This window comes from Bubalus kerabau, chromosome 11 (genome assembly GCF_029407905.1).
Source record: "Bubalus kerabau isolate K-KA32 ecotype Philippines breed swamp buffalo chromosome 11, PCC_UOA_SB_1v2, whole genome shotgun sequence".
NCBI classification, from domain to species: domain Eukaryota; kingdom Metazoa; phylum Chordata; class Mammalia; order Artiodactyla; family Bovidae; genus Bubalus; species Bubalus kerabau.
The window spans coordinates 17,765,452-17,781,047 of NC_073634.1; the positions used below are offsets into that span (position 1 = coordinate 17,765,452).

The following is a 15,596-nucleotide window of genomic DNA, read 5'->3' on the forward strand; positions in this document are numbered from 1 at the left end:
ACCTTTGCTTTACTGTATCTCTGTATTAGCCACTTATGAGGCGTTGCAGATTCTAGTTTAGTTCAGTTCAGTCACTCAGTCATGTCCAACTCTTTGCAATTTCATGAATTGCAGCATGCCAGGCCTCCGTGTCCATCACCATCTCCCAGAGTTCACTCAGACTCATGTGAGTCCATTGAGTCAGTGATGCTATGCAACCATCTCATCCTCTGTTGTTCCCTTTTCCTCCTGCCCCCAATCCCTCCCAGCATCAGAGTCTTTTCCAGTGAGTCAACTCTTTGCATCAGGTGGCCAAAGTACTGGAGTTTCAGCGTTAGCATCATTCCTTCCAAAGAAATCCCAGGGCTGATCTCCTTTAGCATGGACTGGCTGGATCTCCTTGCAGTCCAAGGGACTCGCAAGAGTCTTCTCCAACACCACAGTTCAAAAGCATCAATTCTTTGGCGCTCAGCCTTCTTCACAGTCCAACTCTCACATCCATACATGACCACTGGAAAAACCGTAGCCTTGACTAGCAGACCTTTGTTGGCAAAGTAATGTCTCTGCTTTTGAATATGCTATCTAGGTTGGTCATAACTGTCCTTCCAAGGAGTAAGCGTCTTTTAATTTCATTGCTGCAGTCATCATCTGCAGTGATTTTGGAGCCCAAAAAAATAAAGTCTGACACTGTTTCCCCATCTATTTGCCATGAAGTGATGGGACCAGATGCCACAATCTTATATTCTGAATGTTGAGCTTTAATTTTCAAAACCAATGAAATTTGCATATACTTGCTGGACTGGAAGAAGCACAAGCTGGAATCAAGATTGCCAGGAGAAATATCAATAACCTCAGATATGCAGATGACTCCACCCTTGTGGCAGAAAGTGAAGAGGAACTCAAAAGCCTCTTGATGAAAGTGAAAGAGGAGAGTGAAAAAGTTGGCTTAAAGCTCAACATTCAGAAAACAAAGATCATGGCATCCAGTCCCATCACTTCATGGGAAATAGATGGGGAAACAGTGTCAGACTTTATTTTTGGGGGCTCCAAAATCACTGCAGATGGTGACTGCAGCCATGAAATTAAAAGATGCTTACTCCTTGGAAGAAAAGTTATGACCAACCTAGATAGCATATTCAAAAGCAGAGACATTACTTTGCCAACAAAGGTCTGCTAGTCAAGGCTATGGTTTTTCCTGTGTCATGTATGGATGTGAGAGTTGGACTGTGAAGAAGGCTGAGTGCCGAAGAATTGATGCTTTTGAACTGTGGTGTTGGAGAAGACTCTTGAGAGTCCCTTGGACTGCAAGGAGATCCAATCGGTCCATTCTGAAGGAGATCAGCCCTGGGATTTCTTTGGAAGGAATGATGCTAAAGCTGAAACTCCAGTACTTTGGCCACCTCATGCGAAGAGTTGACTCATTGGAAAAGACTCTGATGCTGGGAGGGATTGGGGGCAGGAGGAGAAGGGGACGACAGAGGATGAGATGGCTGGATGGCATCACTGACTCGATGGACGTGAGTCTGAGTGAACTCCGGGAGATGGTGATGGACAGGGAGGCCTGGCGTGCTGCGATTCATGGGGTCGCAAAGAGTCGGACACGACTGAGGGACTGAACTGACTGAACTGAACTGTTACCACTTTAAAGAAATATTCTATACATATTTTGATCATGCTGAATTTTTAGGTCCTTTTAGAGCTTAATTTTGAATCAAGAATAAATGCTGTCATGTTTCAAAGAAAATAGAAATGTGTTACTAAATGGCCACACTTGCGACCTTTTATGCCAGTTCTCATGGTACTGTCATTTGTGAAATAAAAACTAACTCTTGAAAGGATCACCCAACAATGAACATATTACATCATATTTGAATACAATTAGGTTTAACAGTACTTATTTTTCTCATTATTATTGAAATCATGTTTAAAACCATTTATCTAAAGTAAAATCTTGAGGAGTCAAGTTTATTTCTCTAACACACTATTATAATGGTTTTAAGCATCAATACCATGAGATGATAAACAACAAAAGACTCTCTGCTCTGAAACTGAGAAACATTGAGGTATGTATTCCTCTCATGCAGAGCCACATATTCATTAGAATGCTAAAGTACTGAGAAGTCACAGGATAACAGTTTTCTAGCTTACTTGATCACAACCCCACCCCCTTTTTTCATCCCTGTATCTCCTAAAAAGAGCATGCTTTGGAAAATGTTTAGTGTATTCTTAGGTTAGGCTTCCAGAGAAGGAAATGGCATCCCACTCCAGTACTCTTGCCTGGAAAATCCCATGGACGGAGGAGCCTGGAAGGCTGCAATGCATGGGATCGCTGAGGGTCGGACACAACTGAGCGACTGCACTTTCACTTTTCACTTTCATGCATTGGAGAAGGAAATGGCAACCCACTCCAGTGTTCTTGCCTGGAGAATCCCAGGGACGGGGGAGCCTGGTGGGCTGCTGTCCATGGGGTCACACAGAGTCGGACACGACTGAAGTGACTTAGCAGCAGCAGCAGCAGCAGGTTAGGCTTCGCTGGTGGCTCAGACAGTAAAGAATCTGTCTGCAGTCTAGGAGACCCAGATCTTCCGTGGGTCAGGAAGATCCCCTGGCGAAGGAAATGGCAAGTCACTTCAGTATTCTTGCCTGGAGAATCCCATGGACAGAGGAGACTGGTGGGCTACATAGTCCATGGGGTCACACAGAGTCAGACCCAACTAAAGCAACTTAGCGCATGCATACATACACACACACGCACATGATTTATACAAATTATTATTTTTATTTTAAAGTAGGACAAAAGGACCAAGCTGTGGAATGGTATAAGAAAGGTATTGAAGAACTAGAAAAAGGAATAGCCGTCGTAGTTACAGGACAAGGTAAGGTTGTATTTACATTTATTTAGTGGCATCCCAAATTATATTCACATGATTGCCCTGATTTCTGATATGTTTATCTGAATAAAAGTATTTAACAGATTTTTAAATGTTACTGTTACTCTTTCTAGACTTACAGTTAATGCTTTATTACCTGTGCTAAAAATGAAGTTATGACCAAATATGCTTAAACTTGATTACCTATAGCAGTAAGATAAAAAATGGTATATTACTTGTGTCCTCCTTGGAACCACGATTCATGATATTTTAACCCTATTTGTAGCCCTGGCTTTGAAACCTCATTCTTTCCTCGCTGTCAAGGCAGGGAAGGAGTAGTTAATCCACAGATCCCCCTTTTGCACTGTGGGTGATGCTTGACTGTGTGTTAGAATATGAGCTGTAATTTTTTTTTTTATTTACACATGGTCTTTTAAAATCAAAGTAGTTATTTTTCATCTTTTCTGTCACATCAAATTAAAAATCAGAGTCTAATATTACCATTAAATATATAGACAACAATTTCTGCACACATACTGTGTACTGAAGCATCATTTTATGTGCTTCATACTTATCATCTCTCTTAATTTCACCACAGCCCTACACTCTGAAGCTGCTACTGTTATCCTTATTTTTCAGATTAAAAACCTTAAGTGGGAAGAAGTAACTTGCCTGAGATCTCATAGGCATGAAGAGGTAGAGTCAGGATTTGAACTCAGGCAGTCTGGCTTTAAAACCTGTATTATTAAATAAATACTGTGCGTGAATATGTGTGATATGTGACACTATTAAATGAGTAAAGTACTTCGGCTATCATAGCTCTGATAAATTCAAAAGCAGAAATTATAATACATGGGCTAAGAATCTTAGCCTTAGGGATCAATCCACCCAGTAGATATTTTATCTGGCTGACTGATTCTATAATTTATATCAACTAATCTCCAATAACTACAATGTGTCCAATATTTACCATGATTTTTTCTGTCTCCTTTTTATTTTGACTATTTCTCTAGCTACTGGTCTCCTATATAAAAGAGAGCAGGGAGGTTGGGTCTTGGAGACTTTCATGAGTTTATGAGCATCACTTTATAAATTATGTACAAAAATTTTTGTCAAATGTATAGAAGAAGAGATCAAAGAAAATGAGTTATGAGAAAAATATTTCATTGAATTGAAGATGCCTTCGATTGTACCACTAAGAGAAAAAAATGTCAATTAAACTATTAACACATTCTCTTCTTATCACATACAATTTTAATTTTAACCTTATTCAGTTTGCTGTCTTGATCTTATTTAGTTATAGCTATAATAGAAATATTAATATTTATAACCAAGTTTTTGTATGCAGAGGCAATGACAAGCTATGTTGTGACTGCAGTCTGGCTAATAGCATTAATAGGTTGGCACTGGTGTTAAAACACTTCACAACTTCAGAGATTTTTTAATGTAGGGGAAAAAAATATGTCTCATAAGCCATGAAATCCATGAAATACCACACTAGGTCTGATACTCTCATAAGGAACTATAACTGATTTTTTTAAAGATATTATTTGAAAATGATATTTTCTTAATTTCTTTATAAAGACAATGACTTCTCTTGAGATTAGTTGTTATGATAACTTATCTTGAAGCAGTGTTAGTAGGTAAATGTAGATATTTTAATTATTTTTTTCTGCTTTTTCTTTCAGGTGAACAGTGTGAAAGAGCTAGACGCCTTCAGGCTAAAATGATGACTAATTTAGTTATGGCCAAGGACCGTTTACAACTATTAGGTATCAGTTAATGAATTGTATGACTGCAATGAGATACATTTGAAATCTGTGTTTAGTGAAATTCTGAATATAGTTAGAAATAAATCAGTGATCACACTGGATCAATGGTCACACAAGAACACACTTGAAAATATGTTCTAGTCTTTTTTTAACTCATGAATATTTTAAAATACAGAAAAGAGCATATTGAACTAATTATCTATCACTCAACTTTGGTAATTATCAGTTTATCATTGGCCTTGATTCAAGATTGGCAAACTGTAGCCTATGGACTCAGTTCAGTACACTGCCTGTTTTTATAAGTTGACACAAAGCTGCTCTCATTTCTTTGTATATGATCTGATTGCTTTTGTGCTGCAGTGACAGAATTGAGGTGTTGATACAGAGATCATGTAGCCTGCAAAGCCTCTTAATATATAACTTTTGAAAATATTTTAATATTTAGTCTCTGGCTCTTTACAAAAAATGTTTGCAAACCCCAGTTTATATCCCTGCCCACTTTCCCCAGCTTCATATTACTATTTTGAAACTATTTCTTCATATCTTTTTATTTCATTTATAAATATTTTGTATTGTATCTCAGAAGATAAAGATGCTTTAAAAATAAAATTCCCAAAGTGAGAAGAATGTACCTTCTTATGTTTCCCTTCTTTCCTTCTTTCCTGTGTATCATTTTTATTTTTCACTTTGCTTTGTACTTGGAACCTTCAAAACGAAAATTCATTTCATCATAGGTAGTGAAGGTAATGATTCCTCCTCCTGAGGAAGCTGTATTAAATGGGGTCATGGACATGACCACCGGGGGGAAAAAATTGCCAAAATACCATTATCACACCTAAAAAAAAAAATAGTTCTTTTAATACAAACAAAAGTAATAGCCAAAAAAGGTCAGTTTCTAGATTTAATATATAATGTGCAGTCAGTATCTCATAATTTAATAACTGCTACTGTTTTTTTATAATTTAATTGTTTGAATCCAGATCTCAAGAAGATCCATACTATATGTCTTTTTTTAATATACACATCTGGTTTTTTCTTTTTCTTGGGATTTATGAACCAAATCTTTGCCACATAGTTTTTCCTGTAGTCTATTTTGCTGCATGTATATCCATGTTATCTTTTAAAGTATTCTTGTCCTCCCTATAAATTGATATTTGAATATAGAGGCTTAATTGGATTGAAAGTAGACTTATTTCTTAATGCTAAGACTGCTTGATAGGTGGTTTGTGTTTATGCATCAGCAGTTCTTAATGATGTTAGCAGCAGTTGACTGGTGCCCAGTGACACTGTAATTGTCATTCTTTCTGTGTTTATCCATCGGAAAAGGACTATAATGAGACACTTCTCATTTTCTATTTGATGGTGTAGGCCTAAAAAATAGGTTACGGTAAATCTACCCTTCAAAGTGGAACTAAAACCCACCCTTGGGTGGTTGTTTCTATCATCGCTTGAAGTGATACAGATAGTATAGAAACTTGGCAAACAGGCAGACTTTATCTGTTGCTCTGCAACTTTGATAAGTTATTTAAGATGTCTTTTTTATTTCATTTGTAACATGAGGCTGATAGATAATTATTGTCTCACCATATTTGTGACCAATAAATTGTTGAGTAAGCAAGTACTTAGAAATGCTGATTTTTGTTCATCTCCTTACCTGTGTGTATCACCATCACCACCCCTGCTTTTGAGTAGTATATATACATTTGTATTTTATTCATTCAGTCATTCATCCATTCATTCTTATATGGTCTGTTGTGTTTATAAATTTTCCCCCCACATTGTTGAAAAAGAAGCCCTTACTGTTTTCAGATAGCTAATAAGACAGTGTTCCCCTGGCTCCTGTGGCTGACAGGTTCGCCTTCTTAAGCGAGGGTTAGTAGTGTTATAGTACATCAAGGGTTGTTGTAGTAAAATAACTACCTAGGTGTTCTAATTGGTCCTTTCTATGTGTTTTAGCTGTAACACCTTATTGTATATATACAGAGTATCAATATATGTGATGTAGATGGTTTGATTATGGAACATTTTATAACTTGTTTCAAATTGAACAATGGCTGGTTTTTAATCTTTTATTGTAAGTTGTGATATGGTAAAACATTAGAAGCAGCTCATCAGTTTGTAGACTTCTCTTTAAATGCAGCTTTGTAATTTCTTATTTGTGTTATTAGAAGAATGGACAAAACGGATATATAATAGTAATATAACATGAAGCTAGGTATTAATAGAATTAATATTTGGGTGCTCTTGTTGTCTATTATCAAAAATACGATATGTCCATTCATGAAAGATGTTACTTTAAAAAAGAGAGGGTGGGATAAAAGACATCATCAACATATTCCTGTCTTCTGAGAATGCAGAATTTCTGGGAGTTATATACAAAAGACAGTAAAGAAGTTTGCAAAAGTGCACAGTAGAGTGTATTTGAGTATCATGTGCTATTTAAAAAATGAAGCTTTTCAGAGGTGGGATGGCTGATAGGTACCCAAATAGGATGAAGAATGATATTGGGAGTTCCCCACACAGACTGGTTTGAGAGGATATATCTTCTCTGATGGAGGTGGGGAAGAGTTCATATGTATAATATATCTTTAATTTAGTCAAAGTGAACCTTAGAGCAAAGGTTAAGTGTAAAACCTGTTATAAATAGAAAGGTAATTTTGGCAGTGACTTCTTGGTATACTTGGCAGTTGCTCTTTTTAAAAAAATTAGCTTTATTCAGTGTCCAGTTATTAAATCCTTACTCTGTACCAGATACAGTGCCAAGGGATATAAACTGAATTTATTTCTTAACTTGGGAAATATTTACTGGGTGGTTATCACATTGTAAGCACTTAGGATATAGACAAGGATCCCTGTGTCATAGAGTTTATATTCTAGCAGGAGGAATAATGACAGTAGGCAATAGACATATAGAATAAACAAGTTATAGCATGTGTTAGATGGTGATAAATACATGGAAAAAAGAAAGCATAAAGTACAGTACAAGGGTTTAGGAGTAGCTGAGAGGTGGTCTGAATTTTTAGCTTTAAATAGGATGGTCAGGGTATGCCTCTTTGAGAAGCTGACATCAGTTAGTCTTGCAAGTGTCTGGGAGAAGAAAGTCTGCGGAGAAGTAAGAGCTGATGCAAAGCCTTAAGAAAACACATCTGACATGTTTGAGTTTCCTTGGTGACTCAGACAGTAAAGAATATGCCTGCAATGCAGGAGACCTGGGTTCAGTCTCTGGGTTGGGAAGACCCCCTTGAGAAGGAAACAGCAACCCACTCCAGTATCCTTGTCTGGAGAATCCTCATGGACAGAGGAGCCTAGTGGGCTACAGTCCACGGGGTGGCAAAGAGTTGGACATGACTGAGCACACAGCTAAGAGACCAGTGCGCCAGAGCAAGGAGAATATAGTAAAGATCGAAGAGCTGATGGTGGAGGTGGGGAGGGGAGGGTCTTGACAACAGGCAGGGTTTTAGAGGGCATGATTTTACCACGTGTGAAGTGGGGTACACTTAGAAGGATTTTTAGGAAAGGAATAACATCATCTGACCTCCGTATAAAAAGGATCCCTGGTTGTGATGTTGCAAGAGTATGAGTAAGACAGCTGTTATGGTCAATTGGGGGGAAATGGAGTCTTGGATTAGGGTGATACCAGGAGTAACCATCAGGTGAATTAGTATTATATTTGAAGGTTGAGCAAACAGATTTACTGATAGATTGGATAAAATATTCTGTTTAAGGCTCTTGTTGATACAGTGGAGGAGGCATAAATAGATAAATCATCACTGCAGGATGGAGATAACGTATGTATTTTGTGGAGATGGGAAAACACGTGTCTGAGAAGTCTTACTGGAAGAAGTAAAACCTGAAGTGGGGATTTAAAAAGATAAATAAAAGTTATTAATGTTTGGGAGTAAGGATATTCCAGGAGGAACTAACAGCATGAACATAGACTGAGGGACAAGGAAAACCATGGTGCTGATGGAGATGTGAATTTGGGATTGCTCAGGCATGAGAGATGTAGGCAGACCTTGCTGGTCATATCAGGGAGCTTCAGTGCTGATCTGGGGGCAGCAGGAAGCTGCTAAAGGGTTCCCTTCTAAGTAGATCACTGAGATGATTGTGTGGGGGTTGCCCATGAGGGGATCAAGAAGCAAGGTGACTTGTTTCATGTTACATCATTGGTTAATCTATGACCTTTAGTCATTCTAAAAGAAAGCATTAAACTAAGTTTACTTTCTTAAAAAAAAAATAAACGAGCAAATTTGCATTAGCTGTGTCCTGCTATTGTATATGTGTACGTTTTCACACATATAAATGTAAACCCTACAAACAAGTTCTGTGGTTTTTTATTCTTAGTTTATCAGAACTAAGGATTTGTTTCTGTTTCTTTTTGCTATATAATAATGTTTACGTGACCTTTTTGTAAACATTGAAGAGAATGTTAAAGAGTGTTAATTGATAAATAAGACATTTACAAATCAGTTTTTTCTAATTTATGTCTTTAACCAACACAAATGGTTTCTTTCTCAATATGGTGATTTGATGAGTATTATCTTTGAGAAAAATCAGATGACCTATCTGTTAACTAACAATAATAAAAGGGCTCCAAGGTATATTGTATCAGCCAGTTCTAGGATACAAAAGCTTTGTGCTTTGTGCAGAGAGGGTAGCTGCTATTTAACCTGTCCCAAAGGCATGTGTGTTTGTACCATAAACCAAGCATGGCGCCTGCTTGTCTGACCTTAGCAATTAAAGTTTAAGAGAGTCAGTATATATGTGCTACGTTTCATTGACTTCTTAGTACTGGAGATAAGAATCAGTAATGAGAGACTTCCCTGGCAGTCCAGTGGCTAAGACTCTGTGCTCCCAATGAGGAGGGCCTGGGTTCAATCCCTGGTCAGGGAACTGGATCCCACATGCCTCAACTAAGAGTTCACATGCTGCAGCTAAGATCCTGCAGAGCCAAATAAATAAATGAAAATAAATCATTTAAAAAAAGAATCAGTAATGATAACTTGGGAGTATTTCAATAAAATAGATATGGTCAGAATTTAGCCCTAATATAAATGAGGCCCAGGTATGTCCTTTATGTATTACTTTATTTAATCCTTGAAACCCTTGGAAAACTGATGCTGAAACAAGTTCATACTAGTGAATGAGTGGTGGAGCGAGGTGTTCATCAGTTAGCAATATGGGGTGACTTGACTGGGGAAAGAGTGCAGCAATGAGGTAGGGTGGCAAGAAAATTCAAACCACTACACTTTGGGGCTTCAGGTCCTAGACATAGAGACCCAGATCTTGAGAGGATCACATTGTAATTTGAACTGGGGGGAAGGGGTAGGGTTGATATACTCCTTTAAAATCTTTGATTAATTTAAAAATAGATACTATATGCACATGCCAAAAATTTTGAGAAGTTGGAAAAGCATCCATCCCATACTGTGTCCCAGCCACTCATTTCCCCTCCCCAGAGGCAGCTAGTATTTACCAGTTTCTCTGGGTCTTTTTTAGAGAGAATTTTTATATATTCAAATATACATGTGTGTTTAAATAAATGGTAGGGTACTGTACACACAGTTCTGCAGCTTGCTTATTCCCTTCTGCTTTATTGCATTTCTTTTTTGCTGATGAGATGTCCTTTTTTTTTTTAAAATCTTTCCAGATCCTAGCCAACTCACAGCCCACGTCCTCTGTAAAGTCTTCTTAATGTTCTCTTTCTAACTCTGTCCTGTTCTCCCTGTACAATGATTTGGATGTATTAGATATTCAGGAAATGTTTACTGGTGATAGTAGTGTTACAGAATTGCCTTGGGTTACCAAACCTGAATAATGCATATTTTGAACACAGTCATTCACTCATTTATTTTTGTTGCTGTTTTAATGTCTGAGTTTTTGCTAATTAGTTATGTTGTTAAAGATAATTTTATATAAATGCAAAACCCTTTACTATATAACTTTTTAACACCTTGAATCATTTTTAATTTTCACATAAACATTTTTTATTATGTTGTTTTCTGTTTGTTTATTTTTTTCTTTTTTTACACTCCCCTCTGTTGCATAGAGAAGCTGCAACCAAGTTTGCAATTTTCCAAGTCACAAACGGACGTCTATAATGACAGTACTAACTTGACATGCCGTAATGGACATCTCCAGTCAGGTGGGTTTAGGTTAACTAACATGTCGAATAATAAAGCTTGCATGCAAAGTAGAGTCCTGCTTAACCTGATAATGTTGATTTGATTTTACAGTGATAAATTTGATTGTTTTTTGTTCGCACAGGGCTGTGTAGAAAATACAGCATCCTTGTCATTCATGGTATGTAAACATGTAACAGATAGGTGTAGCCATTCTCAACCTGTTATATATGCATATTTTACAAGTTCCAAGTTTTGAGATGATAAAATGTGAAGGTTCATTTTCCTAAATTATTAAGATTTTTTTTGTTTCTATTTTATTTTGAGCTTTGGTGTTTTTTCCTATTGGTACCTGTACCAGGTTTTTATAAAGCAGTGTTTTTTGAGACAGTAATTTTAATTTTTTGATCATATACCAGTTTTCAATGCATATACATTTCACCTATACAATGAATGAGTATTTAGTTATAACCCCTGTTGGAAAAAGTTTGAAGCTGAGTTCACACAGTAAGGAGAAACATTAGAATACTATTATTTACTATAGGATAAATTTGTTTCCCATAAGTTTTGAGCATCACATCAGCTCCTACAGAAAATTAAATGTTTTTTTGCCTAGTTTTGTTTGGGTGGAAGGAATCTTCATTTCCTAGGTTCTCTGACATCTTGTCTAGTTTTATTGGTAACTTTTTCAGAATTAGTTTTGTGTCCAGTGCTTAAATTTTATTAAAGTAAATATTACTTTGTTCAAACTGTAACAGAAAACTCATAGTATAGACCATAAGAAAACTGCTTTCTCTACTCATATGTAATAAAAAAGTTTAAAAATTTCTTGTTTTTTAAATTTTTATTTAAATCAATTATATATAACTGATTTACAATGTTATATTAGGTCCAGGTGTACAGCATAGTGGATCAGTTATACATATATCCACTCTTTCTTAGATCCTTTTTCCATATAGGCCATTACAGAATATTGACTAGAGTTCGCTATGCTGTATGTTAAGTTCTTATTAGTTATCTACTTTATACACAGTAGTATGTATATGTCAATCCCAGTCTCTATTTATCCTCCCCGCCCTTACCCCCTGGTAATGACAAGTTTGTTTTCTACATCTGTAACTCAATTTCCATTTTTCCTCCCCTCAAGTTGTCTGATTTTTTTTTTCTTGCTCTCTAGCTTCACATTACAGGTTCTTGCTCTTTTCTGTGCTTTTTAACTAAAAGACCTGCTTTAATATTTCTTTTAATGAAGTTTTGTAGATAGTAAACTCTCTCAGCCTAGTGTCTGAAAATACCCTTGTCCTTACTTGGCTGGTCACTGGAATATAGAATAGATGAAAGTTAACATTGTTTTTTCCTTCAGCATTTTGAGCACACTTGGTTGCTTGCTGACCTTTGTTATTTTTATGAGAAATCTGCTATCATCCTCCAGTTCCTTGTAAAAATTTTTATCCATTTATAATCTTAGAACTGTATATTTTCTGTTTGTAGAAATTCTTCTCCAGTCTCCTTTTTCCCGTTTGAAGTGAGTGATAAATACTTACCACCCTAGATGGATCTTGCTTTTATTCACACTTTGGCTTTTAATTGTCATTCTCTTTTCTTCCTTGTTTTTCCTATAGGGTCATTATCCTTTAGTTCCTTGAACAAATGGTACAGAATGTTGCGTTTATTTATTGGAAAAGAACCCTTGGTTATTTTACTGTACTTTAAAAAATTTTTTTATTTTTTTCACCGTACCGTGTGGCATATGGGATCTTAGTTTCCCAATCAAGGATTAAACCCATGCCCTGTACACTGGAAGCAAATTCCCTTCTTTAGAGTTTCCTTAAGCTATATTAAGGGATATTATGGCAAAGCAACAATAAGGCTTTTGTCTTTAAGCTAGTCTTTTCTCAAGGCTACTCTAATTTGCTGACTGATTTAACAGTGAACATTTCTATTAATAAACTCTGATGTTTGTTATATAGTATATGAAATTATTTAGAAGCAGTGAGATTTGAACATTTAAAGTGTATAATTTATGTAGAAGAGCAGAGTAGGTAGGTCATGTGACCTTTTAGACTTATTAGAAAATATCTTATACTTTATTTATATGTGCATGCATGCGTGCCCAGTCATGTCTGACTCTTTGCCACCCTTGGACTGTAGCTTGCTAGGGTCCATTGACCATAGGATTCTCTAGGCAGGAATACTGAATGAGTAGTCTTCCCGACCCAGGGATCGAACCCACATCTCCTGTGTCTCCTTGCATTGGCAGGTGGATTCTTTACCACTGAGCCACCTGGTAACATAGATACAGCACGAAATACTTGGCATATTAACCACATCTTTATACTCTTTAAATTAAAATTACCTTTTAAAACTCTTTTGGTGGCACAGATTGGATTTTCATACTGTTTTGTAGTCTGAAAAGTTTGGAATGAGGTGCTATTTGTTCCCGCCCCCACCCCCATATAGCCTACCCCTAGTGCCTTTACTACATTTTGTTTCTTTAATTTTTCGCAGCTTTTAAATAAAACAAAACAAAAAAGAAAAAAAAAATGGCAGCCTTATTTTCTTGGTACCTTTTTTGTATCCTCCTCCTGCCCCTACAAACAGTTATTTCTTTTTATGACAAATATGTATTTCTTAAAATTATACACCAGGAAAAGGAAAAGGCTAAATACTCATAATCTTGTCCACACCCAGTAACAATCGTTATGAACACTTTAGTATATATTCTGACTGAAGTCTTATTTTGAGATACTGCTGAAATAAAAATAATATTATTAGCTTTCAAATTTGTACTGGTTCTTATATTAACTTTTATAATGTTTAGCCACAATTTTCTGACCATGATGACTTTATTTTTTCCTTGATAGAAAGTGGAGCTGTTCCAAAAAGAAAAGATCCGTTAACACATGCTAGTAATTCACTGCCTCGTTCAAAAACAGTTATGAAAACTGGACCCACAGGTCTTTCAGGCCACCATAGAGCACCTAGTTGCAGTGGTTTATCCATGGTTTCTGGCGTGAGACAAGGACCTGGTTCTGCAGCTGCCACTCATAAGGTATTTTGAGACAGTAACTTCAGTTGCTATGCTGTTGCAAACAAAATTTTGAATATGACAATGCTTGCTTAAATTTATTATAAGTGCTTTGTAATACCTTAAGAGAATTGATAAATTTCCACAAAGTTGAATGATTTCTTTTCTTTTTTTTAAATTTAGATTTATAAAAATCTAAGTAGGGACTTCCCTGGTGGTCCAGTAGCTAAAACTCTGCACTGCCAAGCCAGGGGACTAAGGTTCAATCCCTGGTTAGGGATCCTGCATGTCGCAACTAAAAGATACCAAATGCTGCAGTGAAAACTCAGTACTGCCAAATAGTAAATAAATACAACTTTTAAAAATAAAAAGAATAAAAAATAAAATCCAAGTAGCAGATGCAACTTGCTACTAAAAAGCAAATCTTTTTTTTTTCTCTATTATCTTTGAAGGAAATCTTTCTAACTAGGTGTTTTTAACAGTAAGTTTCTTTATCCAGTCTGTTTTGTGTATTCTTTATCCAGTCTGTTTTGTGTATTCTTTATCCAGTCTTTTTGTTTCTAATTTTATTTAATTTCTTTATTTGGCTGTGCCATGAAATGTGGCTTACCATATCAGTTCCCAAATCAGGAACTGAACCCAGGCTTTCAGCAGTGAAAGCAGGGAGTTCCAAACACTAGACCACCAGGAAATTCCCTACAGATCATTTTAAATTCATTATTTGTATAATTATGTAAATGTACATAAATGTTTTATAACATTAAACATACATAGAGTTTTGTTACAATTCTAACAAGGATCAAAATTATGTGAGTGTGTTGTCATAGAGCCTTTCTATTTCATAGTAAGTAAATCTCTCTGGATAAAATCTTCTATAAACCCATTTCATGCCAAATGTAGTTCTATAGAGAATGCCATTTTATTTTAGAATAAATATACAATTTGGGGATTTTATATCTATTTTTTGCTACTTTTATTCCTTTAATTCTGTGAACATTAAAGTTAACTCACATGTGAAAATTGCAAACATTATGTTGTGTTTTCACATCAAAATTTTGTGTCCTTCCAAGAGTACACCAAAAACAAGTAGAACAAATAAACCTTCTACCCCTACAACTGCTGCTCGTAAAAAGAAAGACTTGAAGAATTTTAGGAATGTGGACAGCAACCTTGCTAACCTTATAATGAATGAAATTGTGGACAAGTAAGTATTGTCATCTAAAGCACTTTATGGAGTTTAAACATTTTTTATTGGCAAAATATATCATTAGTAAAATGGATAATAAATACCTTGTCTAATTTACATATTTAATTTTTATGATGGTTTTCAGTTACTGTAAATGAGAAAGCCGTTGCTTTACTGATTTAACTATACAGTTTCACTCTTGTTAACATAAAAATGGCTACATTACATAGAGCTTAGACTTAATATTATAATAACTGAAGAATATGTGTGTAGTTAACTGAAATTCTGTTTCTTAGTGGAACAGCTGTTAAATTTGATGATATAGCTGGTCAAGAACTGGCAAAACAAGCATTGCAAGAAATTGTTATTCTTCCTTCTCTGAGACCTGAGGTAAGGACTTTATATTGTCATTTTCTTATAGCATCATCCATTACTGAATCCATAGTATCAGTAAATAAATGAGCTACACTAGAATGATTAATTCATATAACAGTAGATTTGATTCTTTATTTTTTTAAAAGGAAAAATCATTAGCAGTTGATGTTAACTGTATTGGAAAGGAGATTGACTATAATGGTAACTAATTCCCAATGCTTTTGTAATTAAGTTTATAGGAAAAATAGGTAACAGGCAATAATT

The 15,596-nt window shown here is 35.8% G+C and overlaps 1 protein-coding gene across 5 annotated transcripts in view; it reads left to right on the top strand.

Annotated features, from left to right (window-relative positions):
• The window catches only part of SPAST (spastin), a 57,031-nt gene that overhangs the window by 15,116 nt on the left and 26,319 nt on the right, over positions 1–15,596 (top strand). For 2 of the 5 annotated variants that reach the window (XM_055539739.1, XM_055539738.1), the window contains exons 2-7: positions 2,769–2,855; positions 4,538–4,621; positions 10,671–10,766; positions 13,608–13,795; positions 14,842–14,975; positions 15,254–15,347. In XM_055539739.1, the coding sequence (XP_055395714.1) occupies positions 2,769–2,855; positions 4,538–4,621; positions 10,671–10,766; positions 13,608–13,795; positions 14,842–14,975; positions 15,254–15,347 (683 nt within the window). The remainder of the gene's footprint in view (positions 1–2,768; positions 2,856–4,537; positions 4,622–10,670; positions 10,767–13,607; positions 13,796–14,841; positions 14,976–15,253; positions 15,348–15,596) is intronic. The other 3 variants (XM_055539740.1, XM_055539742.1, XM_055539741.1) reach the window with 3 other exon arrangements.